The sequence below is a fragment of the Daphnia pulicaria genome, chromosome 6 (genome assembly GCF_021234035.1).
Source record: "Daphnia pulicaria isolate SC F1-1A chromosome 6, SC_F0-13Bv2, whole genome shotgun sequence".
Classification (NCBI taxonomy): domain Eukaryota; kingdom Metazoa; phylum Arthropoda; class Branchiopoda; order Diplostraca; family Daphniidae; genus Daphnia; species Daphnia pulicaria.
This window is the reverse complement of record NC_060918.1, coordinates 5,600,713-5,625,767: the sequence shown is the minus strand read 5'-3', so window position 1 is coordinate 5,625,767 and position 25,055 is coordinate 5,600,713. Positions and strand designations below refer to the sequence as shown.

Sequence of the window (25,055 nt, the reverse complement as noted above, 5' to 3'; positions counted from 1 at the left end):
GACGACGACGATGACTTTGATGGAAAAACGTGTATTTTTAAATAATTTTTTTTTCCGAGACAATACCATACAGTAAACGTGGACGAAAGCTTGGAAAATGGAAAAAGGACGCCCAACACATACTCAGCGATTAATTTGAACTCTGTGACATTAAAGTGTACTCGACTGACGGGATTGGGGTAGATGTATATAAAATAAAAAATGCTCATCTGGAGGGGGAGGGAGGGTGGGGGGCAGGAGTCAGCTATTTTTGAGATTTATTTTTATTTTTTTTTGTGATTTTTTTAGGACATAAAATTTAGATGCATTTCTTTAACAAAACATTGAACGAAAAAAAAAAATTTTCGAAAAAGGAGAAGGGAGGAAAGAAAAAAGGCAGTGAAGTGAAAAGTAAAAACTCTAAATTCAGCTACAACATGACGGAATGTTAGTGAACCAGACATAAAAGTGGTAGGAACAATTTTTTTTTTTTTCTTTTTTCTTTTTTTTTATATTTAGTTTTTTTGTTTTAATCTGTTCGCTTGCCACTTGTGTGTCTCTCTTTACTGCAGGTCTTTGACTCAGGAACGCAAAGAAATCCAGAGATGATGCAAAAACACAGGCAAAATAAATCGATGGCCAGCAAATTCTAGAAACACATAAAACGCTTGACAACAACGCTTCCTCATCTATAGTTCTTCAATTTTTTGGTGGAATTTCGTTTGTCATTTTTGTTGAGCAAAAACATTCAGCCGTTGAAAGAAAGTAAAAGGATGAGAGTTTCTGTTTAAAGATATCAACACTGAGCTTCATTTGTAAAAAAGAAAATAAATCATGTATAAAAATATTCCATCAAACAGTAAGAAGCTGTCGATGAGAACTCGATCCATCTACGCCGTGTGTTATCTGCTGTTCAATTGCGTAAAATTCCCACTGGAGCTTCCTATTTCGAGTCCAAATGACCGTCATTATCCACTCATTCGATCAAAGTAATTGCCATTGAAATTCACCTGATAAAACGGAATGGTCAGCTGGGCAAGATCCTCGTCGTTGAGTCCTCCCGTGCCCTATCAAATGGCAGTACTCTTCCAGGGCTGAGCACGGGATTCCATCTGACGACGAAGATGAGTCCATTGATAGCCGCTGACGATGAGGTTCTAATTTTTGTTTTGTTTTTAAAAAGAAGAAGAAATACAACCATGGTAATTGGCGCTTGACAAGTTTAGATCTGATGTTTTAATTACTTAAAAGAGAATCATCAGATTCAAAACTGGAGCGTTCCGATCGATCCCGATTCTGGCGCCAAAGTCCGGCCAATAGTTCAAGTGCCCCGGAACCACGTCTTCCCAGCAAAAGCCAGTCACGATTACAATCTCCGGATCCCACCAGAGGTTTGCTACATTCGGGAGGTGACAAGGACGACGTCCTCTGCTTGGCAATGATGCAATTTGAAAAGAAGTCATTAAATCCGTTGTTTAAAAACAAAAAGCTGCATGGGAATAAAATCAATAAATCAAACCTTTAATTTGGCATGAGTACACGTGGCACTTTGAGGTAGCGGAGGTAGATGAGCCGAAGTAAAATTGTTGCCGCGGCGGACAACCGAAGCAAAGAGTTCCGGACCACCCGAACGACGCCTTCGAAGTGAGCGCCTTCGGCATTCACGCACAGCAAAACCACATCCGTTGTCACTCATTAACCCAGTCCCGGCACTCACAACAACCTCTTTACCCTGAAATATTTGATTGGAAAACGCAACCAAAAATTTTAGAAATTGAAAAGAAAATAAAGAAAGAAAAAGAAACTGATGGAGTACCTTCATTTTAACTCGATCACGAAACTGGATCCAGCAACTGGCAATGGAAGCGCCAGTGTTGCGTAGTAAATCTGACGGTGCAGAACTACGTCGTACCCCGATGTCGAATTCAGCGCAGTCGGAAGAGCCTGGAACGAGCCGGGCAACGGTGGATTCGTGACCAGAGAGTTTCCGACCGAGTTCATAGGGCAAAGATCCACGCCGCCGGAAACCCGGCTCATTTTGGTCCAAACATTTGGCCAACCGAAGTGAACCTTGACGGCCAAATTGTGTCGCCGGACCATTGCGTTTACTGCGCGGAATATCCAGCCAATTCAATGGATGCAAAGCTGTCGGGGCGGATCCTCTTCTCAGCGTTAACCGGGACGTTTCCTAGACAATAGCAAACGAGTCGTTTAAAAGAATTCCACCCATATTTCTGCACAACTAAACGGATTGCTTATTATGATTTGTTAAATTAGTAATTACAGTTTTGAGATAGGCAGTGGAAACGATGTTTTCTTTTTCATCGGCGCATCCAAAACTCCTATCAGAAGAAGTGGACGGAGTAGAGGTAGTGGGTTGAACGCAATTGGTGGGCTGACTAATCCTCTTGTCCTTCTTCAAAGGCAGAGGCGTCATTGAGGTGATGTTCAATTCCGGAAGGACGTCGCAGGCATTCAAAGTTCTTGAACAATCGGTTGGCAGGCTCTCCCGTCGTCCCTGTCGCTGGATCAACTCCATTCGAGACCGATCGGGAAAGTTGAAGGGAAGACTCTCGCGCCGATGAGGTAGGCGGGCTGGAAGACCGAAAGCAAGTCCAGGAGTATCTGCTGTGTGCTGCGAGTCGCCAGGTGTAGGTTCGGCCAGGCTTGAATCATCGTGGCTGTCGGCTGGTAACAGAGATCGAGGCGGATGAGGTTCACCAGTGACACATTTCGAAGGGTCCATCGAAGCGCCGGAGCTGTCTTCCTCCATTGAGCGTTCCACTTGCGACACTCGGGAGGAGTTGGCCGAATTGGAGGTCCACAAGCCAGAGCGACCGGGCGGAAGTGAGGCCCTCCTCAGGTGGATTTTCTCGATGCCCATTTCCAAAACGCCCAGTTCCGACCAGGCGGGGTCACGCAGCTGATACTCGGCCAAGTTCACATCGCCCGACTCTTCGTCGTTCAAGATGGAATCCCATTTAAGCTGAAAAACAATCGTCCGTTTTAATATCGACAGCGTCAAGGTAATAAAAATATTTAAAAAAAAAATAAAGGGGGAAAAAGGAAAAGGGGGAAATCACTTTGTTGGAGCGGAGGTAGTTTAGCATGTTCCAGGAGAGCGGCGTTGCCTGGAAGCGGTGCCACTCCTCGAAGAGGGGAGCGGCAATGAAACGGAAGAAACCAGTTTGGATCTTGCAGACGGAGGAAGTGAAGCGGTCGCAGAGTGGCGTGACGGGTAATCCCAGTCGTCTCTCCAGGTCACCTTGTCGGTAGAATTCCTCGCTCACTTGCAAACTCCAGGCCCGGCTCACTTCCCAGGGACGGCACGGGTTGCAGATGTCAGCGCACTTGAGTGCGATTTGCAACATAAAGTGACGGTGATCCCCTGTCTGCATGTCCAGCGAGCTGGTGTTCAAAAAGCCCTGCCATGAGACACACAAATTCCATGCTCGTTAAATTGATCGACCAACACAAATTGGCTTCTTATAAGGGACAATTTGAGAGTGCGGTTGCGTTAAACAATCAGTAGCTAAAAATAAAAACAAGTACTTGAAAAGCGCTGAGAAATTCCTGTTGCCGAGCGATGTCGGTAGCCAAAATCAGCGATTGAATTTGGCGTTGTAGTTCGTGAGCCGAAGTGCGTTCAAGACTGTCCATCATACCGCTTTCCATTAAACAAGCCATAGCCGATCGCCAATGATGATTTTCTAAAACCGAAGCATTCTACAACAAAAAGGCAACCCCCATTGTAGAAAAAATAGTTACCAATTGGAAATAAACAACCCAAATTACCTTGTAGAGAGAAGCCAAATGGTTAGACGTGGCCACCAAGAATGGCTGATTAACGCCCGGATGGTCTAAATCGTGAGCCATGGCAGCAATCAGCGAGGCGGCAATTTCGAGTGGAGTTAAATGGCAACGCATCTGTAATCCAATCACCCAATAACAAATTCCAACATTCTGAAAACAGCTGTTTTAAAATATTAGCAAATGAGCTTGACGGAAATCACCTTTTCTTCTTGAAGGAAACAGTGCATTGCTTGAGTAACATCAGCAGCATGGATGGCGTTATGATAAGGGTTATTGCTGTGATAGCCCTCTTCTACCAGACCTAATCGATGAATAATAAGAGAAAATATTCATCCGAAATGAGTTGGTATTGATCGGTTCAAGAAGAGAAAGGCTTACTGAAGAACTTCCAGACTTTGACAGGATCAAGATGAAAGTGCGCCATGAGTCCGTATTGATGGAAAAGGTGGAAGCAGAGTGTCGGTAGAGGCCGTCCTAGTGGGAAAACGGGTAAAAAGAAAAATGAATATCAAAGTGTCGAGACGTGATCCAATGAGCATATTACCCCCTGTGGCTCTATCCAGGGCAAAAGCATTAAAAGGCCATTCACTGATTCTAGCCAAAAGTATCTGGAAAGAAAAATAAAATAAAAAACAAAAGACGATCGACAGAGGTTATTTAAGTGTTGGCAATCGACGATCGGCATTGCTTGTGTGTTTCAAATGAATTAAGCACTAACGTGCGTGGGGCCATGATAGAGGTCATCAAGGAGGGCCTGGTCCGACGTCATAGCCCGAGTGGGTGGCCTTTTTTTCCGGCGTTTATGCAGCGTGAGAAACCGACCGCTGTGAGACCAGCATGGGCGCACCTGTCGCTCGAGCTGCACTCGGCGTCCAGCGGTTAGGAGGAACGGACGACCGAATCCAATCAACAGCCAATCGAGAGAAATTAAGTGATGAAAAAAATGTACGCAATCAAACTATAAAAAAACATACCGGCTGAGATTTAGTTTCTTCTGCTAGATCTGGCATTAGAGGAAGCTTATTCTTGCCAGGGCTACTGACTTGAGAATCTGGAAAAAAACACAATAACAATCAAATAAATTGTCAAAATCATTCGAGAAACGGAATTAAATCCAAAAAAATAGTTTTGTATTCAAGTTGATAAAACTAACGATGAATCTATTTATTTAAAAAAAAAATAATAATTGGGCTGTTCTTATCGCTCGAAAGAGCCCAATGAAAGTATAAAGAAAATAAATTAAACTATACCTTTCAACTGCACGCTGTTCCATGCAGGTCCCTCGGTAAAGGTGAACGAAGCTTTGCTCTATAAAAAGCACGTCATTTAAAAAAAAAAAAAAAAAGAAAAAGAAAGAAATGGTTAAAAAATCGATGAAGACGATAAGATTGTCGAGAGAGAGAGAGAGAGCAAGGCTAAAAGCAAATAGAAGGAAGCGGATGTTGTCACGGAAACATGATTCAATCGACATCTCTCGGGAAAACGTCGTAAAGCAGCTGAAACACTAGTAACCAGAAAGGCTGCACATTATCAAGCCTTTGAGACGCCGTTGATGTCTCGTTTCCACATCCGCGAATCAAAACGTTGGGCACGAGAGGCGAACCAGGAAACTGGAGGCCGGGAGCACATTCAAATTCCAGCTCATGGAGGAAAGCGTTTTTTTAAAGAGACGTGAATGGAATTTCGCATTAATCAATCGTGTCCTGTCGTTGTTTTTTATTGGCTTTCAATATTAAACCGACGCATTTTTGCAGACAAACAAATTGCGTGTTATTCGTTTAGTTACCAGGGTCTTGGCGGATTTTTTTACTTTTGAGGCGCGACTCGGGATTTATCAAACACTTTACACAATAGTGAGGAAAGAAAAGTCTCGTAAAAATACGCCAGTACCAAGCTGATAAAGCCCAGCAATTGGGCAGGCTGTTAAAAAGTTAATACAACTCTTGATCATTCACCACACACCTTTACCTACTTGGAAAATGGTTGTGACTAAACCATTGCCATTGGTTAGCCGGAGACGGACAAATCAATCTCCAAAAGATGACTGACGAAAATAGGATGTTACACTTAATCTGGCTATAGCGTCGGCGTGACCACCGCTCATTGGCACTACAAGTGGGAATGAGATTTCTTTCGAACCCAAAAAACCAAAGGCAAAAGAGTTTACGGATGCAGGGAATGAACTGGGAGATGAGGACCCTGACACCCAATCAAAGTGGACGACGGAACAATGGAACAGAAGGAACAAGTGAACAAGGCACTTGATAAACTATTTGTTGGCTTCGATCCGGCTGGCTGGGAAAAATTGATAACATTTCACGAGTTGAGCAACGTCGAACAACAAGGTAGAAAATTAAAAAAAGAAAAAGAAGAAAGAGAAAAAAGGGAGACGGGGGCGCAGTACAGACAGCGACGCAAATAAAGTAGCCGAGATAATAATCGGCAGCCGATGCAATGCCCCGTGAAGAAAAGTTGATAACAAGTCTATCTTTTGGAAGCAGAAACGGGCACAAGTACGTGCCTTGGCATTACAGCCGGCCGGCCAGCCCCATACGCTCATGCTACGGCAGCCAGGCTCACAGTCTCACACACTGATGGCTGCGTGACCTCGATAGCTCAAAAGCCGCCAACAACTTGTTGTTTTCTTTCTACCGACCAGACTCGGCACTTGCCACTTGCTTCGTAGATGCTCCAAGGAGCTAATAGCCCATTTCCGTTCATTTTTAAAAAAACAAACAGTAAAACGTTTGCGGTTGAAAGACCAAAATAAACAGAACAACAAGGATCCTTAACTGCCCGTTAAAATCTGATCCATCATGTATTGACTCTGAGCCTCATATAATACGTATGATAGGATGAAGGGAGTTGGCATCATATTATGTTTAACTCGGGTTATGCGACGGTCAACCGCAAATTTTCAAAAGTTGTTTTTTTCTTTTTTCTTTTTTGTTAGGTCACAATTTCAAAACGTAAATCACACGACACAAGTCTCGGAAAAATGTATTTTTAGCGCGCCAGATGAACGTAAGGCGTGTGTTTGAACTCGGTCGAGAAAAAGAAAGAAACGCATAAACACAGTGAGATATCAAGGCAAAAGAAAGCCATTCAAAGAATCATTCTGCGTTGGATATGTCTATGTGTATACGTTGTTATATTATTGCCTGCGGTAATAGATGTCAGACGAAATGATTTACGGTACTCTGTGCAAAGCGAAGCAGCCTACGATTCACCAACAATTTCCAGTCACTTGCACATCCTCGGTCGTTTTTCGATTCTTTTCTGCAAGACCCGACGCTATTCACCCACTATATTTCGGTTTGTCTGTTTTAAAAAAAGATTTCTGTCACCTGAGAACGACGGGCAAAGGCGTCTGAACACTTGAACAGATCAAAATCTGTCGGCCACTTTTTCCCGCCCATCGAATCCCAGCAACTTCACCGCCTTGAGGTAAGGAAACTTTGGGAGCAGCTCGAGCCAAAGAACGCGGCACACGAGAAGACAAAAACTGGCTGGCTATTTCGACGGGCAAACGGACGGAGAGTGTTGGGAATAAGCCGATGCTCGTTTCGTTATTCTCTCTCTCTCGCTGTGTGTGTCGGGTTGCAATTGACTGCGGCGGGCCAGCAGGCAACCAACCAACCACTGACCGGCCAACATCGGGGACGCGGATGGAATAGGAAGAGTTGGAGAGGAGACGATGAAAGAAAAGGTGCAGAGAAAGGCCGAAGGAACGAGAGAAGCAAAAGGAAAAGACGAAAAATTGAGAGTAAGAAGAAGAAGAAGAAAACCAAAAAAGAAGTGAACAAGCTCCGATGTCAAATAATCCGGCAAATCCATCTTCAGTTCTAAAAATAAATTCGGAGCTTGCATAATACAAATCTCGTCTTCTCCTCTCCTCCGCTCGTTGTCTTGGCCATTTATTTGACTCGAAAGTCCGTCAAAGATAAAGAGGTCGTTTACTCGGGCCACTCTATAGAGAATCAGCTGATTCTTTTTATTCTCTTCTACCTTCACGGAACAGGTTGCCGAACCCTATTTTAGAAAGGAATGCAAGCCCAACTTACTCGGGGCGATGCTTCTTGCTGTGTTTGTGTGTGTGTGTACCTAAGCACAATGATTCACGTTCAAGAAGAACTTAACCACACCAAAGTGTTTTCCCAATTTTCAACAATTTCCAACAAATTTTTAGTTATCGTTTCTCAGCTATTGGCCGCTTCCCTGTCAGTAATGCAAAACCAAAAATTGAACAAGTTTCGTTTCACCCTAATCAGAAACAACTGATTGGATTTGATCAAAATAGCAAAGGGATATTACTCGAAATGCTGCATAGAATGCAAGGTCCCAGAGCTACGACGAAAGGTAGTCGGCCAGACGCAATCTAATTGCATTAAATAAATAAAAATCGGGACGTGATATTGATAAAAAAAAGGACAGCATCTTTAGGAAAAGAAACGAAATTCCTCCATTGAAGCGAAATAATATCGTCTAGTTGTTAGTTGGTCCTGTTAGTCCCGACAGCTGCAAGTTTGGCTTGTCGATGGCTATAATTTCGGTCGTCAAGTGTTTGTGTGTGTGTGTGTGTGCCAGAAGAGTTGGCGCCGTTGAGTCGGCAAATCGGTACGACCCTCCTTCTTAATGTAACCATTTTTCTTTTTTTTCCACAGCCAGCGTCTCCTTCTCTACAAGTCGAAATTTTCTCTTGTGCCTTTTTTCGGCTGGGCTATCTCCCGATCATTATTACGGCAATCCAACATGCTGACTTTGCCCAGTGGCGACGTCATCAATTGGCCCCTCCACCGAGCCAGTTTCCACTCACTGATTCGATTGATTAGCCAACAACTTGCAAAAAACAAAAAAAAACAGCGATAAATACCACAAAACGCGCACTGTCTCGCAGAGCTGACCCGTGCCATCTCCTGATATTCACGCACAACATCTCTCACGTAGCGCCAACGGGTGGGGGCATAAGGCTCAACACCCAGGCGTATAACCCCTTTTTTCTTTTTCTTTTTTGGAAGATGAGATATTTTTAGCCGGCCGCTTCTCGGTTTAAACAGATGGCGATGATGTCGAATGTTTGGGCAGGCAAGACAAGAGACCCAAAGACCCCTATAGTTGGTCGCCCGTCGCCTAGCCGAGCCAAAAGAAAAGAAGAAGAAGAAGAAGAGGTGTGACGTTCATCAGCGACAGCTGCGTTCGTGATCGGAAATCGATAAGGGGTGAGTCGGAGTTGGTCGAGGTGTGCGTGTAGTGCAGCACAGCCTCTTTCAAACGCCACCACCGCCAATGCTGGGCGAGTGAGACGAGCAATAAAGAATGGAGACGAAATCAAAAAAAGAAAAAGAAATGAACAGAGAGAGAAAAGAAAGGCGCTGGCCATTAGATGACTGGTGCGCGCAAATGAAAAACAAGCCCCAACAGGAAATGGCCGACACACTCCATCTATCTAACCATTTCCTTTTGTTTGACTCTCGCACAAACCAATCCGAGAACTCCCCCAAAATAAAAGCAATAACAAGAAAAAGAAAAATGCCTTTCTGAGTGTGTGTGTGTGTGTGTCGCTCGTGTTCTTGGACGCCGAGCTCGGCCAGCCGCCAAGAACCCGTCGATGCTATCAAACATTCATTATGGTCGCAATTGATATGCATTTTCACGTTGAATCAAAATAGTTTCCCTCCTCTAGGCCACGTCATCAAGTCGACCAGGAACTAGTGACACACAGACGGGATAATTTAACTGAACAAAAATGTGCATACCTACGAAAATAAGCAAATCAAATCAAATCCCGCGCGAGTTAGTAAAACTTGAAAAATCGGGAGACTATGAGCCGCTACATTTTTTGGGTGGGTGTCGACTCTGAAAGAAAAGGGGAAAAAAAGAATTGAAAACCTGCTTAGATTCTTGACCGATTGTTCACGTCGGGATTTCTTGGTATCCAGGAGTTGAGTTGCATTGAATTGAATTGAAAACAAGAAAGAAAGAAAAATCTCCCCCTTCCCGCATGTAGATATAAAAGTTGAAGGCGCACAATGGCCGACTGATTGATTTCTATCTCCTCCGTTTGCTAATCCATCTTTTACGGCTTGATCAAGGGGAATTTCTGATCAAAGAGAATCCGACAGCCGACTGGCTTAAAGGACGTGGGTTACGTTGATTGAATACATAACATTTGAATATGCACAAGGAGCTGGAGCTGCCAGCCAGACCGAGAGAAACAGAGAATGCTAGTAGTAGTGGATGTCAGCAGCAGAACTTGACGCCGGTGGTGAAACGAGTCGTCGTAGATGTATAAGAGAAGAAAGAGCTCTCTCTCTCTTAAGTTGCTCTACCGTAGACCAAGAATACGAGCCCCAATGGCGGCGATGAGCCAAGCCAAATGCAATGTAGACATGTATGACGGAGGAGGAGAAACAAGTTGTTTTTGTTTGTTGTTGTTGTTGTTGTTGTTTAAAAAACCCAGCGGTACCCCATTATCGGAAGGCGCCAAACACCCACTGTGTGCATGGCTGTATACAGCTTTCTTTTTCCCATTCTCTCTATTATTGAAAGTCTTTTTTCTTTCTTTCTTCTTTTTTCCTTGGACATCATTAGGACAATCAACGGCACCCTCAAACCTGCCGTTTTCATATACTACGCTCGGCGCCGCTTGGTTCCGATGCATGCTGGGCTGCTTACAAGTCAGCTGGCATTCATCATACAAGGGCCTACCACCGCCATTACCATAGCCGATTCACGATACACCAGCAGACCAGCAGACACTATATAGGCATTCCGACAAGAAATTTGAAGAAAACAAAAAAAGAAAGGCCGATAGAAAACAAAAAAGGCGCGCATACTAAATTTTTAAAAAACAAAAAAACAAAAAAACAAAACAAAGAGACGTCAAAAGTCGGCAAACCAGTTTCAACACCATCGACTTATTTTTAACATTACGAAATCGAACAGCCAATCTCTATTGGAAATGAATCGTTGCCGTTTGCAACTGCTTGCCTATCTCGAATCCGAGACGATTTAATAACCGCACTCAATTACACCCAAAACTGTTCATCTCACGTTGAAGCCAAATCGGTCAAAGGCATCGATCAAGCAACTGACGCAGCTTCACTGATGCTGAACCGTTTTTTTTTTCTCGTGTTGGCAACTCAATCCAATCGATACTAATTGGTATGGCCGACCAAATCTTTTTTTTTTTTTCAAAATGTTTTTTAAAAGGCAATATTCCGTTCAGCCGAGGAATTGACTGAACTTGGGTACATTGAAGCCATAAACATCGATTGAGATTTGGCTTGGATTGCTTCACCCCGAACGACGTCGACACAACAGATAGCAATTTGACCAACTACAAATTAGGACGAAAATCCCCTTTGTGTTGTTTTGTAGCATGCACACGTGAATGCAATTCGAAAAAAAAAAAAATAGTAATAAAGTAAAACATGTTCACACTACTCACTAAAATTTTAAATATGGTAAACAGAAGAATACTGGTCTACATTCAAGAAGGCTAATTTATTCTGATCAATCAGCTTCTTCAATCAGACCTTAAATTTTCGAAGTTTGACCCTTGGTGAAAAGTAGAATGACATTTTTACGGGAGACGAGAAATATGCTTGGAAATTATTTTGGCAAAGGACTGAACAAACCGAAATGAAACATTCCTCGCGAGAATTGCTCATTCCGATTGTTTCCAACTTGCTGTGGTCGATTCACAGATTCACAGAACGAACGAGCTCAAAAGCTGCAAAGAGTTAAAGCAGACGAACCCAGTGGATTTCAATTTGTGCAGCAATAAATAGAAAGGAAATTTGGATCCGGGAAGATAACCAATCGATAATGAAGAGAGCGTCCTCGTCGTCTATCGACCGCCCCGACCACGTTTCCGGTTGAAAGAGACGAGCCATCACGTGATCAGATGCAAGACGTTATTACACGGAGATGGGGGAGAGGGGAAGGAACATGTTTGGATCATTGAGATTAGGAAAAAGAATCAAATCAAAAGGCGAATTACTTCAACAGACGAATGGTGTGAATCTGTCGTTTTCGACTCGGACGAAACGGGGCAGCCACCGAAACAGCCGCCCACCATTCGCCACAGATTTGGCATTGCAGCAGCAGCAGCAGACGATGCTCGTCAAAAGCGATTGGAGAAATTCACACTCATTGCAATACACAAGACAGAAACGCTCACTGGTGGCTGCCGATTATCTCTTGGCTTGTCATTCACGGTAAACGGAACAAGCCAATCGACATTGCGTGTGATTTCAGAGCCGAGTTTGAAAAGTCGGTGGAGCCCCTCCCCTTTTGAAAAAATGGCCCATAATAATCAAGTGAATCGGGCGAGAAGCGCTACGAGTCAATCGACTAGAGACTAGCCTCTCCGTTTGTGACTGGGGGAGAAAATTGACGATTCGTGCGACTACAGAGAGATGGAGCGAGTGATCATGTGATGCCAGTGCGCATCCGCTGCCATTCTCGACCCTCCTTCTCACCCTTTGGAGAAAACATCTCTGGAGAACGATTGGAAGAGAGGCTCCCCGGCTCCCGTGCACCGGTGTTACCATCACAACACATCAATGGCGCTCAACAGCCGACGACTCCTTACTCTCCTAGTACGCTGCGATAGATTATAGCCTGGGCCAAAACGCCTATTCCGCATGTCCAACTACCAAGGCAAACGAGGCAGCATTCTCATTGGAAACGGCCTCTCCAGGCTGCAATCCTACAAGCCTCGACCTTTTAAGAGATCGTCAGACTTAACGGGGAGATCAACGCAATGGAGCTGTAACAATCAGCAGCACCACCAAACAGACAGCCGTTTTGGGGCCTCTGTCGTATCTCCATCTTGAAATAGACTTGATACCCTTTTGTCACCTTCGATCCCTTCAACTGCCGACGATCACGAAAAAAAAAAAAAAAAGATGAAAAAGTCTCAAAAATCTGCAAGGATTCATCTATAATCAATTGTGATGACGTCAACTTGGTTCCTACGATTTCTTAATTGCCTAAAGTCGAAAGGGACGTCCAAGGAGCGATGGAGAAAAAATTCCCAACCTCATACAGGACACGATCATTCATCTCTTCGATAATCTGCCTTTTCACTAACGAACGCAATTGATATCTCCTCTTTTTCCAGTGCGCCGCCGCAGACAGAGCGATAGCAAGACATGACGGAAATTGACGAATCCCCCAGCAAAAGACGCAACCGAATTTTTTCATTTTTTTAAATCATAGTCTCTTTGAAGATTTCTTTTATGATTCGAAGGCATAGCGAAGGCAGTAGGCCTGTTTCATCATAGCTAGCTCTCAGTGGCAAACCATCTATACACTTTTCAAATGCTCAAAGGAAAAAAAAAGTAGTAGCCTGAAATATGGCAAAAAGAAAAGGCTATGGGGAAAAATAAACCAGGGCGATCAATATGACAAGTCACATAAACTAAAGAAAAAGTCATCTGACAATACTACTTTTTGTTTTTTGTTTTGTTTTGGTTTTGAAATCTACCTGATTATCCGTGGAGACAGAAACGGCCATGTCGGTGAGCAATACAAAATTCCTTTCTCCGCTTCCACTCAGGAAGCACGTCGTGAAGGGCAGCATTTTTTGAGCGTATCACCTCGCCAAACAGATGGTCCGATCTATCCGAAAAGTTAAGGTTCCCACAAGACTAGGCACCAGCATCTATCCGGCAAAATCATGACCACATCAAACAATATTTCTCAATTACTTTTCAAACAAAACAACAAATAATTGGCCATTTCACTTGGCGTTGACGTAACAATCACGAAACAAAGGACTAGAACCAAAAACTATATGTGAAACGTGGGGAAATTCATCTACTGGATAAGTTTCAAAACCTTGAACAAAACCTACAGAAACAAAAGGCAACAGAAATGTCAATCTTTGATGAAAAAGAATGGATCGACTGGCATCGAGTTATTAATCATCTAGCTAATAATCGCACGAAAATGACCACTGATTGCGGGTGGGAAATGATCTCAATCAAAGCAACCAAATATTGGGAATAAAATGTCGTTATATTTAGTAAATATAACGTCAAAGAAAATGTTCGTCACTTTTTCTGTGAGGGGTAAAAAAAAGAAACATGGCAGCCTGTCCTGTTTTTCCGTCAAAAAAGGCCAAACACAAACTCTTGGTGTTGCTACAAGTTCTTCATGCTCGTGCACGGTAGGAATAGCAAGTCATCAAAAGGACTTGCAAAACGACAGGGTTAAACTTACCTCGTTAAGTAAGGCTTCAGATGTAATCAAAACGGGTCTAAACCATTCAAGCTGTCAGAAAAAGGAAGTGGTAACTTGCAAGTGTACACATCCACACACGTAATTTAAAAGGAACGACGCCAATTCGGCTCCAACTTTCAGCTACTTTTATTCCACAAACAGATAAAATATTGAAATCAGCGCAATTTAAAGGAATTTCGCCATAAAGACGAGAGGGACGAACAACCATGAAGAACACACTCACTCTCTCACTTACGTCTGACACAGCCGCCCTCTTACGACCCAAGTAGAATATCATTTGGCCTACATTTTCTTTGTGGAAATTCTTCATTCACAGTTGGTCTCTCCATCTAGCTGTCAACATTTCAACTAAAAATGGACTCTTTATTATCGGTTAGCCCAAGGGAAAATAACCCGAAGCTCTGATGGCTATTTTCGATTTCATTTTTACGTACGTCCTATTGGGATTGGGAAATTTGGAATGTAATTTTTACTTGTTTTCAGAAATAAACATTTCAGCAAAGACAAGACAAGGATTTGGAAAAATCAACCGATCATGTATTGATCGGGAATTTGTAGAAGAATCTTGAAATTTCAGGAGATTTTGTTTTGATTTCTATTGTAATTATTCAGTCAAAAATTGATTGATCAAAATTGGTTTCAGATCGATTCCTTGTCCCCCCCACTGATAGCCTTTAGTTGCATCGTCGAATAATTGGTCGATATTCTCAATTTTACGGATCGATTTTGGAGGTACGTCAGCGAATCCTCAATGATCTCGGCTACAAATCAGGTATCTAAGTCCCTATTGACTATTGAGGGGAGCAGGAACCATAGAATAAACCAGTAACGGATGCTGAGTTGCAATACTAAGAAATTCTGACTGGAAAAGAGCGATTAGCTAACCTAACACTTAAAGGGATAGGACGAAAGTGGGAAAGAAAACTCGCGGAAATATTTCAAAAATCAACTCGAATCTCGAATTGCGATTTTCGACCGTGCCGTCTTTTGGTGATTTTGAAGCAATTTTTCGTTCTAAATTCTTGACACAAGCAAGTGAAATTTATAGCAAAAAAACCCTAAAATCCCTCGAGGAAAAAAGTCTAAAAATTGTAATTTACTGACTGACAGCTTTTTTGAGCATTCTGCTGTCGTTTAAGCTGTCAAGACCAATCGGACGCCGCGAAACAACAGCGAAATTTAAATTTTTATTGAGTTCAATTGTGCAAAGCCTGATGCCCTGATCCCAGGCAGGCAGGACCCCAGCTGATTTGATTGCACTGCAGTGGCGCCCCAAACGGCCACTATGGGAGCTATACAGCACAGAAATCAGCAGCAATCTAGCTTCTTATAACCCAGTTAAAAAATTTTAATTTCGCGGTTCTTTGTCGTCTTCTGATTGGTCTTCCTATAATAAAATGTTGAAGCTGACATGTTAAAAAAGCTGTCAGTAAAATGCGATTTTAGCGTAGCTAAAGTTACTTTCACAATAAAGCCTCTTTAAGCGCTATGAATGACGGTTTTTTTCGGTTTTCCATATAGGAAAACCAGTTGCCTTCTTCTCTAAGTTGCTTAAACTTAAATACGTTATAGGTTACACTCAGAAAGGCTGTCAAAAAGGACTTAAGAGAAGGGTTTTGCCTCAAGGGATATTCGGGGCTTTTTCCCCACCCAAACTTTTTTTCATTTTACAGAAACAAGTTTACTTGGTCTTGCTGTTTTCATTTAAATGAAGATTTAAATCCTTATGAAATATTATCTGGTTTTATTTACCATTTAGTTTGTCCCCAATTGATTTTGAAAGCACTGATTTAATAAGGGGGAGTGGCGGGGATCTTATAATCCAAGGTCGAAAAACCAGACGAAATTCAATTTTGGAAAATGTCCCAAAATCGTAATCAATGCGTACTTTTACTAGTACCATATTTTGTTAAGGACAAATGACCCTTTAACCTAATTAAATCTTTTTTAGCAAGGATGCTTGTCCGAGGGATAGTATGATTTGATTGTATTCTTATCTTATTAGGCCTACCTATCTGATACGCACCGTGGAATTTGGAACATTCCACAACAATGGGCTCCTCCCCTATGGGGTATTGGAACCAGCTCCTTCCGTGCTCCTCTATGCCTCCACTCCATGGAACAATCTTTTCACGGATCCAGCTCCTCAGTGGAACAAACTCCTCCCCCGAATTGGGGTGGAGACCCGTTAAGTCCACGATTCCACGCTGAAATCCACATTTTACTGGCAAGCTCGAAACCGGTATGGGAAAATCAAGGGAAAAACGAACGACATGACGAGAATCTGGATCAGTGTTAACTTCGACTTCGTACCTTCACTCGGTGACTCGGACATTAATGTTTTTTTAGTAATTGAGAGTTGAATTAACCATTGAGCGTTTTAATTAATATTGCGAGTTCCCACATTTTTTCAAAATGATCGACCCAGAAGCTTTCCTGGACCTTGCCAATCAGGTTAGAATAAACTTCAGAATCATATCCGGATGGAGCGCAAAATAAAATTTTCGATGTAATATTTTAAATTAAAATGTAATTTAATTTCTTTCCCCTTTAATTATAGGTCACCAAGTTAAAGATGTGGCCATATTTTGATATTGCCCATTGTATAATGGCCTGCTTGGCTGTTAGAGAAGATTTGGGAACTGGTAAATACAGATTTTTTTAAATGTTATAAACTTAAGATTTTTAAATATAGGGGTTTAAAGTGTGATGTCTCTTTGGTACTGTGCATTGTAAACTATGGCTGGTGTTTTTGGCCTTATTTTGAGAGCCAGTTCATACAAGAAAGAAAGAAAAGTTATTTTTAACCTCAGCTCTCATTCTATATGGCCTTTTTGTTGCACAAGGTATTTTTGTGTGCTTAACAGTCACAGTGATCGAAATAAGAGCTTAGCTTTGCAGAATTTAAGTTTAAAATTTTGGCTGTCTTATGAAATATACATGTTTTTTTCTTAAATTTGTATGTGTTACATGCTGAAAATAACAGTAAACATGATCATTTGACTCCACATTCCTAAAATAATTATTTTTTCAAAGACCAATTTAAATATTTATTTTTTGTGTGCTTCCATGTAGGATCTATCCCATTTTCTAGGAAACACCCGATAGCTTGCTGGCTGTCCACCATGATGGTGACTTTTGCTGGAGGTTTTCTGGCTGCCCTTTTCCTTGGTGAACCACTCCTGGAACCATTTAGAAACACACAATCTGTTTTGCTAGCTACTGCTGTCTGGTATGCTATGTTCTACTCACCATTTGACATTATCTACAAACTGTCAAAGTTTCTCCCTATCAAAATAGTGATTGCAGCCATGAAAGAAGTGTACAGGTATGGTTTTCAGTCTTGGGTCAATTTAAGTCACACCTGAGCAGCACCTGAGTCTTTACAACTTTTTTTTTTTTTTTTTAATTTCACTATACAGATGTAAAAAAGTATATGATGGAGTAAATCATGCTGCTAAACTATTCCCTAATGCTTGGATGATTTTGTTCATTACTGGTTTAGTTAAAGGTATGTTCCACTGTTCCATTGATATATTTTTTAATAAGAATTCAATCAAATGATCCTGTGTTTTGAATAAATCAACTTTAGGTAATGGTGGAAGTTTCATCAAAATCTTGGAGCGCCTTGTCCGGGGTGTATGGACTCCGACTGCCTTTGAATTCCTGCAGCCGAGTTTGTAAGTGAATTAAAATTTTTACACAGCCAACCGAGTTTACATTTATTTATTTATTTTTTTACCATTAGCCCAACTAAGGCCTGTATAGTAGCCTCAATCATCTTCGTTTTGGACAAGAAAACCGAGCTGATCTCTGCCCCCCATGCTTTGGTCTATTTCGGAATCGTTATTTTCTTTGTTTATTTCAAGGTACTGGTATTGTATTCAGCAACAGTGTTTCTGTATTCATGTGATAATTTTTTTTTTATGATTTCTAGTTATCCTCTCTTTTGCTCGGAATTCATGATCCGTTCATTCCCTTCGAGAATCTGTGTTGCGCAGTGTTTTTCGGAGGCATATGGGATTCTATGCAGCGCGCGGTTGGCGGTGGAAGCAAAAGTACCGATCCTAACGCCAAGAATGAAGTCCGAGCTAGTAAGACTGATGATGGCCAAACGCATGCCCATAAGAAGAGCGATTGATGTAGCTTCACTAGGCGTATTTTACTCAAATGTTGGTTTTTAATCTGGTAAATTGTTGGGGACTTGAATTAATATGTAAGTTAAGCAATGTAAATTAGTGCCTTACAGTAGTAATGATCGGCATGAAAAGGTACTCCAAAAGTATCATGTGCATCGTATTTTTCATTATTTTTTTTTTTATTGTTATAATTTTTACAGTGCACTGATAAATACCGCTTTATCCTGTAGATTTACGCATGAACCGTTAGGTGTATGGATTAATAGCTCAATTATATGTTAGGCACTTGGCTACGAAATTAGATTAATATGTACGTGTTACCACAAATTCTTCAACTGTGCACAATTGTGAATGCATTTTCTGCAAGTACTGCGTTGGGTTAGATTCGTGCATTCTGACAATTAACTGGTAACAACCGAAATCACTCTTTTCAAGGTGGTATCTGATAATTGTTTCTATTCAATTTTCTAGCCGTCTCACACTGACAAGGATCAAATCGAGTTGCCAATCCGTCTTCACTGTTTTTTGGTTTCCCCCCACTTCAAATCTGTTAAATCAGATTACTGGATTGATCCGTCTTTTATTTATTGTCTTGTTTATTTACAAATATTTTGCACTAATTTCTTTGTGCACTTTACAGTTTTCTTTGAATGATTCTAAATTTTGTTTTCATATTCTTTTATATCTATGCATGATGATTAGGAAAATGTTGACTTTTATTTCAAGCTAGTCGCCCTCTAAGTTATGGTGTACTTTAATTAATTTTTTTTTTAAAGTTTGGTGCGAGAGGACTGATTAATGTAACATAGTCGTATTTGATACCTGTAAAAGTGTGAATCATAAAGCCTTGACCCAATAAAGCCACATACCTAAAACTGTTGTCACTGTTATTGTTTAAGAACATGCAGAAAAAGTTAAATGTAGACATATAAATATGTGACATATAGATCTAATGCATAATTGACAGTTTAAGTAAGCACACAAATCTACAGTGCTCTGGACTAACAATCTTTGAAAATCCGGAATGGCTCTTTCTAGTGCAGAATCGCGGGGCAGAAATAATACTGCAAAAAGTGAAATGAATTCCTCGTAGTTATGGAGATGTTAAAAAGAATATAAAAACGGGGAAAATTTGGAAATCACAAAATCTCACTCAGATCATTAAGTCAACCTCCAATCGAACAATCCTCCAGTCACGGATGGGAATAAAAACAAATTAAAAAGGATGAAAACTATAATAACCAATTTTCTAATATTTTGACGGATAGTTGGCAGTTGCACTGGTGAGTTCGCCTTGTCCCTCCTTCTTTCTCTTGAGTTCTTCTTCCATCAACCGGAAAAACAATAAAAGAAAGATCCAGAGACACTGCGGTATTGCCATCCGTCATTACACAGGGTTATTCTTTCAATCATGTTCAAGTATGTTACTTTCAGTTATATTAAACCAAATGGAAATGCAACTAGATTATCAAGTGGTATAATAGGTAGTATATTTTATGGACTAACGCACAGTAGTAGATAGCAGCAACATAAAAGGAAAATATAAGAGAATGTGGCGCCGGAAAAAGAAGAAATAACACGCAAACCAACTAGGATATATGAACAGGAGAAGCAGGTGACACAATGGGACTGGAACACGGTGGAGAATCTGTCGACGCTAGAGTCGCGTGTAACGCAGTTGAGAGAACCTGGTTAAAATTACCTTCATAGTTATTCAAGAGATTCATCTGACCATTGACTGAAGGGATATCTTCGTTACGTGCCAGACAGTTTCGTAGCGCCTCGTTCATTGAAGCGCCGACCAAATCACGATCCACCTAAGGTTGTCGTAATTTAATGCACTTTGAAATCGGAAAAAAACTAAAATGAAAAACATTACCTCATTAATGAAACCGTAATGAACCAATTCCTCAGCAAGAGCTAGGGCCTGGTCACTTTTCAGTATTGTGCTGGACAACTGGCGATTCATTTTGTCATCCATACGAAGTAACAAAGTCATCTAGGAAGATAATTTAAAATATGACATACATAATAACAATGAAGTTAATCCAGCATCAATTCAAACGTACTTGATAACCGGCACCATCATCTTTTGGTTTGACATCACATATCATATTCGAAACTCTGCGGGCTTCCACGTCAACCGGCTCAGGTGTCTCGGCTGCAACCGAAACGGATGTGTCCGGTGAAACAGGTCTTTGACCACAGGCATCTGCCGGAACAGGCGCAAAAACCGTTAGTGGATAAATGCCATACCTGGTTGGCCAGAGAAAATAATGAAAAGAAGATCCATTAAAAGAAAAACAGCGCGAAAATTTAAATTGAATTAAAATAATTCCGTACTTAACATCCTCAACGAATTTTTCAAGTTTCTCAGTAACAGGAATGTCAGCCATTGTGAACTGAACAGGTGGATAATTTGCATAATTGACTTCGGCCACGGTGATACCTGGTCCAAAATGGCGTTGAACAACCTTGTCGCATATGGTCTCGGATATGTTGGCTTTACAGAAAGTATTGACTAGAATGGCCCAAAAATTGGCAAAAAATCAAGTGAAAGTGGGGTTGGTGGGAAGGATGGAGGTATATATAACACAGTCAAACCTATACGTAAGACAGTGGGCATTTCGGAGATGAGTGGAAGAGGAACGGGATTAGTTAACAGCGCTACCTGAACAACGAACGACGGTGTGAGCAGCTAAAAGTCTCAAAGGAGAAACTTCAAATAGCGCCCGATGAAAGAGTAGACCGCGAGCTGTAGGCCGTAGCTCCGGCTCAGTTTTAAGGCAAGCCCGGATAAAGTCACTCTGAATAAGTACCTCCAATCCCTCGATGGTACGCTGTACCTGTTCTTCAGTGACCAGACTTCCAGTCTCTCCGTTTGCACCCTGAATTTCCAGTGTGGCCATTTCCAGAGCACACATGCCAAACGAATAAATATCAACAGCCGGTGTCATACCGGCAACTTATTACAAAGAAAAAAAAAAAGGATTGAAATATGGGAACCCGAATTGGTTCATATTAAAATAAAATGATTCGCAACTAACTTCCAAACTCTGGGGCGATAAAATGGGTGTTTCTCATGCCTTCGCGACATGTTTTGACGTGTTGGTGAATAGCATCCGGAGCCACTGTAAAAAATCGCATTAGTATGGGTAATTAACTATCATTTCAATAGGTCTCTCTAATACCTGACCCAATTTTAATTAGTCCATTGTGCTGAATGAAAATAGTGTCACACGTTAGGTTTCCATGAACAATGGGAGGAGAACATGAATGCAGGAAACTGGCAGAAACAAAACGATGATTCGGCAATCATTGGTAAAAAATATCAATGTAAGGAAATGAAATATCAATGTCAAAGGCAACCTTAAAGCCGACAGTATTTGTGTGCACCATCTCTTCCAGGCTTGAAGGGGAGGCTTTTTCACATTGCGTTTTGTTCGCTTCAGAAACTGTTTCAACGATCCAGACGACATGTACTCGGTGATGAATATCACCTGATATATGTTTTTATATTTAGTTGATTATTCCAAGTCAAGATCAACAATTTCCTCATTTATACTCGAGGTTTGTCGTCACGACTGTCGATCCAGTATTTGTGGAACTTGACAATGTTGGGATGTTCTAGTTTTATGAGGTTGTCAAAAACCTGGGAAATCTTTTCTTCCTGGGCCTTGAAGTTTTTCCTCTCAGAAAAACGAACTTCATTCCACACCACTTCAACTCCTTCCTCAGTGTCCATGGCTAGGTAAGCAGCGTCAATTCCTGGGACATCACGCTGCTGGACCTAAATTGGGAAAGAACACAATGCAGCTGACTACTTAACATTCAGTACTTCATTAGCATAACATTAATTTACAATGTTTCTGTTACTCTGATTAAATTTATTAAGCTTTAGCAGACTAAACATAACAACAAACAAGTTGTATACAAAACATTTTAACTAACCATATTCAGTAAGCTTAACATGTTTCTGTACATGACATTTAATTTAGAGTGATTAAATTAGCAGAAAATTAAAGAATAAAGTTACCACTTCACGACGTTTAAGCCAACGGCCACAAGGACTCTCCTCTAAAATTTCACTTTCATCCTCTGAGTCTTCAGTACCACTTTTAAGCTTTTTCTGATCTTCCTCTGAACTACCAGCCATTTTCTATCTCGAACCGAACAAAATTAGAAGAAAAATCAAAAATGTTTGTGTTTACTCCGTTTACTGTCTTCACAGACTGCTGTCTTCAAGTAATGTGATTAAGATGTAAATGGATCCACTGTGACTGTGTTTTGGGTATTATTGCACTTGCCTAAAATAGTCAGTATTTCATGAATAAGCATGCATTGCAAGATTGAGTGAGTATTTTTTACCAGCAAGATAAAGAAATAATCTCATACGGAGAAATTTAGTTAAAATATCCTTTTTAAGAAAATAAGAAGCAATGCACACTCCATACCGAGCAGTAGAAAATATTCTTTGCACAGTAACTGTAGCAGACGCCTAAAACTGGAAAGTTGTAAAATCGTCAACAAGAACCCCGACACAACTTATCCCAGCAGGAGCAGGGGTAGGGAGAGATCAGAGATGATTTGATGATTTCCACTCTGCATGAAAAATTCCCATTCCCAGACTCCGCTCATTTTATTTAACAGGTCTCTTTGACTTCGCGCCACCAAACGGGTGTGAAAGGAAACTACATACAATTTCCTTTGAAAATAGAAATGAAAACATTTTCATTTTTGCTACAATTGCTATCAATTAAGTACATTTCGGAACTTTATAGTGTTGATTGCGAATAGTTTTCAAGAAATTATTAAGTTTTAGTGATTGCGACGTTCAGGAGAGGCTAAAAAAGCGACTGAAAACTCAACTAGATCTCCAGACCACTCCTAGATGGCGCTTTTTCGAAGAGACCTCCATAAAAATCGCTAGTAAAAAAGCAGCTTCCCGTCGAATCATTGGAAATTTAACATGGAGAGCGAAAACCATCTCTCCATACCTATGATCATAGACTACGAAGTAAAGACGGCGATCGGCTCCAAGCTTGAGAGGAATCGTCTGAAGCGATGCTCCTGCTTGTCGGTAGGGGTCAGGTCGTACGATTCTACAAGGTGATCAGGGGTTCGTTAAGTGCTAGCTCTAGTCTAGAGTGCTCACTGTGAGTGGTATGCGATGTTGCCAAATAAGATTTTAAAAAAGAATAAATGTTTTGAAAAAAAAAACAGAAAACAGAACGTTGTGCGCTATCTAAAAACCCTTAAACCATAAAACAAATTAATACATTGATTGAAAATAATTTTTTTTTTTAATTCTTACTTTTAGAGTTGCCCCATTTCGAAGGTATTCGATGCCATTTACCAATTTTATTTTTAATTTTGTCACATAAAACTTTTTTGTTATACACCCGAACTTGTAAGTCAAATTAAGAAATAATTCACGGTACACGGGGAAGGGATATATAAAATTATAGTATAAATAAAATCTAAAAATCCATATGAATTACATATACCCGAAAATGCGTGTGTGTGAAGCACGTAATCAGTAGGGGAACGGTGAAACGTCTGATTACCTTGTAAAATCGTACGACCTGACCCCTGCTGGCATGCAGGAGCATCGCTTCTGCAGGGTTATAGGGGAGTTCAGTCTTTGCTATGATTATGCCGTTGTGCGGTTATGTCGTTAACGCCCAAGCCATGACAACCTCGCGGCAGCCTCTGTAAACTATAGAGACATGGATCAGATGCTGCATTGCATGTGTTCAAAATTCATAGCCCCCCTTCTTCGGTTGGGAAAATATGAAACAATTTACTTATAGTGTTTCATAACGAAATACTTTGGAAACTAGTTATCCATAATGTTATGTATTTATTAATAACAAAATTCTAGTCTCGAGACAACCATATTTTTGCCCATTCAGTTAATTAATGGTCACTGCATGGTATAGGAGGAGATAGTACAGCCGTATTTGATGGATTCTTCCGTAAAGCCTCGTCACAGCTTTTTGAGGGGTTTTTTAAAGTGAGATGGTGGATGGGAGAGGTGGGAGTGTGGACGTGCCAGAGTACTGGTGTACAGTATCCTGCACAGAAACTCGGACAGCGATTTTTCTGTCCTAAACCACCTAGCGGCTAGCCAGCTAAATTTAAGTTTTTGTTTTTAGAAAAAAGGCTGTAGGCTGAAGAAACTGATGAGCTTTCAAGAGCAAAAAAAGTAATTTGGTGAAAATCAGAAAAATACGCATTGTAGGCACTCTAGGCTACGTCTCACCTTGAAACGAGGCTGTCAAGACTGCTGAAAAGGCGTGTTTTCCGATTTTCACAAGTTTTATTTTTTTGTCGTCTGGAAAGTAAATCAGTTTCTTTAGCCTACAGCTTTTTTTCTAAGAACAAAGACTTGAAATTATCTGACCAGCCACTAGGTGGTTTCGGACAAAAAAAATCGGTGTACGAGTTTCTGTGCAGGATACTGTACATATCAGGACTGCTGCCACCACGCGTAACAGTGTAGCAAGTTTATTTCTGCCTACAAACAACGAACTACAATACATGTGAGGGCAAGTTAATTTTTCATCAGCAATGTTATCAACACTATAGCATTATCAACGTCACGAATAAATGCCTGGACATTCACTTTTTCTAGCAATCGTAAGTGTACCACGAGCGCAGATATAATAAGGCTTCTATGGTTTCAGGGCTGAGACTCTTTCTTAATATACAAAAAACATCTTTCCCGGCGATGAACGCTTTCGCTTGACGCACTTGTTGCGGTAATAGTCAAGATGTCCCTCGCCATGCACGACAAACGCGGACATTTGCCTGACCTCTGTGCCCAATACAGTAAAATGCCATCAGGATCACAGTTGCTTGGTTCAA

The 25,055-nt window shown here is 41.1% G+C and overlaps 3 protein-coding genes across 13 annotated transcripts; 1 reads left to right on the top strand and 2 right to left on the bottom strand.

The window, feature by feature from the left end:
- Nucleotides 1–15: 15 nt before the first annotated feature.
- On the bottom strand, nucleotides 16–14,311 carry LOC124343496. Of its 5 annotated transcripts, XM_046796819.1 has the most exons (17): nucleotides 14,026–14,311; nucleotides 13,289–13,465; nucleotides 5,043–5,100; nucleotides 4,767–4,843; nucleotides 4,511–4,651; nucleotides 4,337–4,400; nucleotides 4,171–4,266; nucleotides 3,993–4,093; nucleotides 3,775–3,906; nucleotides 3,532–3,705; nucleotides 3,063–3,404; nucleotides 2,264–2,965; nucleotides 1,796–2,167; nucleotides 1,499–1,711; nucleotides 1,224–1,407; nucleotides 990–1,136; nucleotides 16–922 (listed from the first exon to the last, which is right to left on the bottom strand). In XM_046796819.1, exons 2-17 carry the CDS (start codon nucleotides 13,382–13,384, stop codon nucleotides 882–884), a joined length of 2,940 nt encoding a protein of 979 aa, XP_046652775.1. In that variant the 5' UTR covers nucleotides 13,385–13,465; nucleotides 14,026–14,311; the 3' UTR covers nucleotides 16–881. The 5 variants fall into 5 exon arrangements, with proteins under 5 accessions (XP_046652775.1, XP_046652778.1, XP_046652776.1 ...); XM_046796822.1 differs by lacking the exon at nucleotides 13,289–13,465; XM_046796820.1 differs by lacking the exons at nucleotides 13,289–13,465; nucleotides 14,026–14,311 and adding an exon at nucleotides 11,798–11,890.
- Nucleotides 14,312–16,292: 1,981 nt separating this feature from the next.
- On the top strand, nucleotides 16,293–19,060 carry LOC124344076 (trimeric intracellular cation channel type 1B.1-like). 2 transcript variants are annotated; one of them, XR_006919535.1, is made up of 8 exons: nucleotides 16,293–16,500; nucleotides 16,607–16,691; nucleotides 17,122–17,374; nucleotides 17,469–17,557; nucleotides 17,639–17,726; nucleotides 17,795–17,915; nucleotides 17,984–18,593; nucleotides 18,657–19,060. XR_006919535.1 is itself a non-coding variant. In XM_046797481.1 (8 exons), the coding sequence occupies exons 1-8, from the start codon at nucleotides 16,462–16,464 to the stop codon at nucleotides 18,668–18,670; spliced, it is 846 nt and encodes a 281-aa protein (XP_046653437.1). In that variant the 5' UTR covers nucleotides 16,295–16,461; the 3' UTR covers nucleotides 18,671–19,060. The 2 variants fall into 2 exon arrangements, 1 of the variants encoding a protein (XP_046653437.1); XM_046797481.1 differs by having other exon boundaries at nucleotides 16,295–16,500; nucleotides 17,984–18,140.
- Nucleotides 19,061–19,658: 598 nt separating this feature from the next.
- On the bottom strand, nucleotides 19,659–22,772 carry LOC124344075 (nuclear receptor-binding protein homolog). Of its 6 annotated transcripts, none has more exons than XM_046797480.1 (12): nucleotides 22,554–22,772; nucleotides 22,222–22,492; nucleotides 21,751–21,975; nucleotides 21,555–21,685; nucleotides 21,377–21,471; nucleotides 21,233–21,316; nucleotides 20,857–21,150; nucleotides 20,529–20,706; nucleotides 20,255–20,441; nucleotides 20,065–20,184; nucleotides 19,918–20,002; nucleotides 19,659–19,842 (listed from the first exon to the last, which is right to left on the bottom strand). In XM_046797480.1, the coding sequence occupies exons 2-12, from the start codon at nucleotides 22,339–22,341 to the stop codon at nucleotides 19,775–19,777; spliced, it is 1,587 nt and encodes a 528-aa protein (XP_046653436.1). In that variant the 5' UTR covers nucleotides 22,342–22,492; nucleotides 22,554–22,772; the 3' UTR covers nucleotides 19,659–19,774. The 6 variants fall into 6 exon arrangements, with proteins under 6 accessions (XP_046653436.1, XP_046653433.1, XP_046653431.1 ...); XM_046797477.1 differs by having other exon boundaries at nucleotides 19,659–20,002; nucleotides 22,222–22,344; nucleotides 22,406–22,492; nucleotides 22,554–22,771; XM_046797475.1 differs by having other exon boundaries at nucleotides 19,659–20,002; nucleotides 22,554–22,771.
- Nucleotides 22,773–25,055: the final 2,283 nt, after the last annotated feature.

What these genes read in the sequence shown, in the direction of transcription:
- LOC124344076 (XM_046797481.1), top strand. Translation starts at nt 16,462, where the DNA reads ATGATCGACCCAGAAGCTTTCCTGGACCTTGCCAATCAG. An exon ending in CATTACTGGTTTAGTTAAAG is followed by an intron (nt 17,558 to 17,638) that starts GTATGTTCCACT and finishes AATCAACTTTAG; the next exon opens with GTAATGGTGGAAGTTTCATC. An exon ending in GAATTCCTGCAGCCGAGTTT is followed by an intron (nt 17,727 to 17,794) that starts GTAAGTGAATTA and finishes TTTTACCATTAG; the next exon opens with CCCAACTAAGGCCTGTATAG.
- LOC124343496 (XM_046796819.1), bottom strand. Translation starts at nt 13,384, where the DNA reads ATGCTGCCCTTCACGACGTGCTTCCTGAGTGGAAGCGGAGAAAGGAAT. An exon ending in CTGTCTCCACGGATAATCAG is followed by an intron (nt 5,101 to 13,288) that starts GTAGATTTCAAA and finishes TGCTTTTTATAG; the next exon opens with AGCAAAGCTTCGTTCACCTT. An exon ending in GTACTCATGCCAAATTAAAG is followed by an intron (nt 1,408 to 1,498) that starts GTTTGATTTATT and finishes ATTGCCAAGCAG; the next exon opens with AGGACGTCGTCCTTGTCACC.
- LOC124344075 (XM_046797475.1), bottom strand. Translation starts at nt 22,341, where the DNA reads ATGGCTGGTAGTTCAGAGGAAGATCAGAAAAAGCTTAAAAGTGGTACT. An exon ending in ATGATGGTGCCGGTTATCAA is followed by an intron (nt 20,185 to 20,254) that starts GTACGTTTGAAT and finishes TTATCTTCCTAG; the next exon opens with ATGACTTTGTTACTTCGTAT. An exon ending in ATTACGGTTTCATTAATGAG is followed by an intron (nt 20,003 to 20,064) that starts GTAATGTTTTTC and finishes CGACAACCTTAG; the next exon opens with GTGGATCGTGATTTGGTCGG.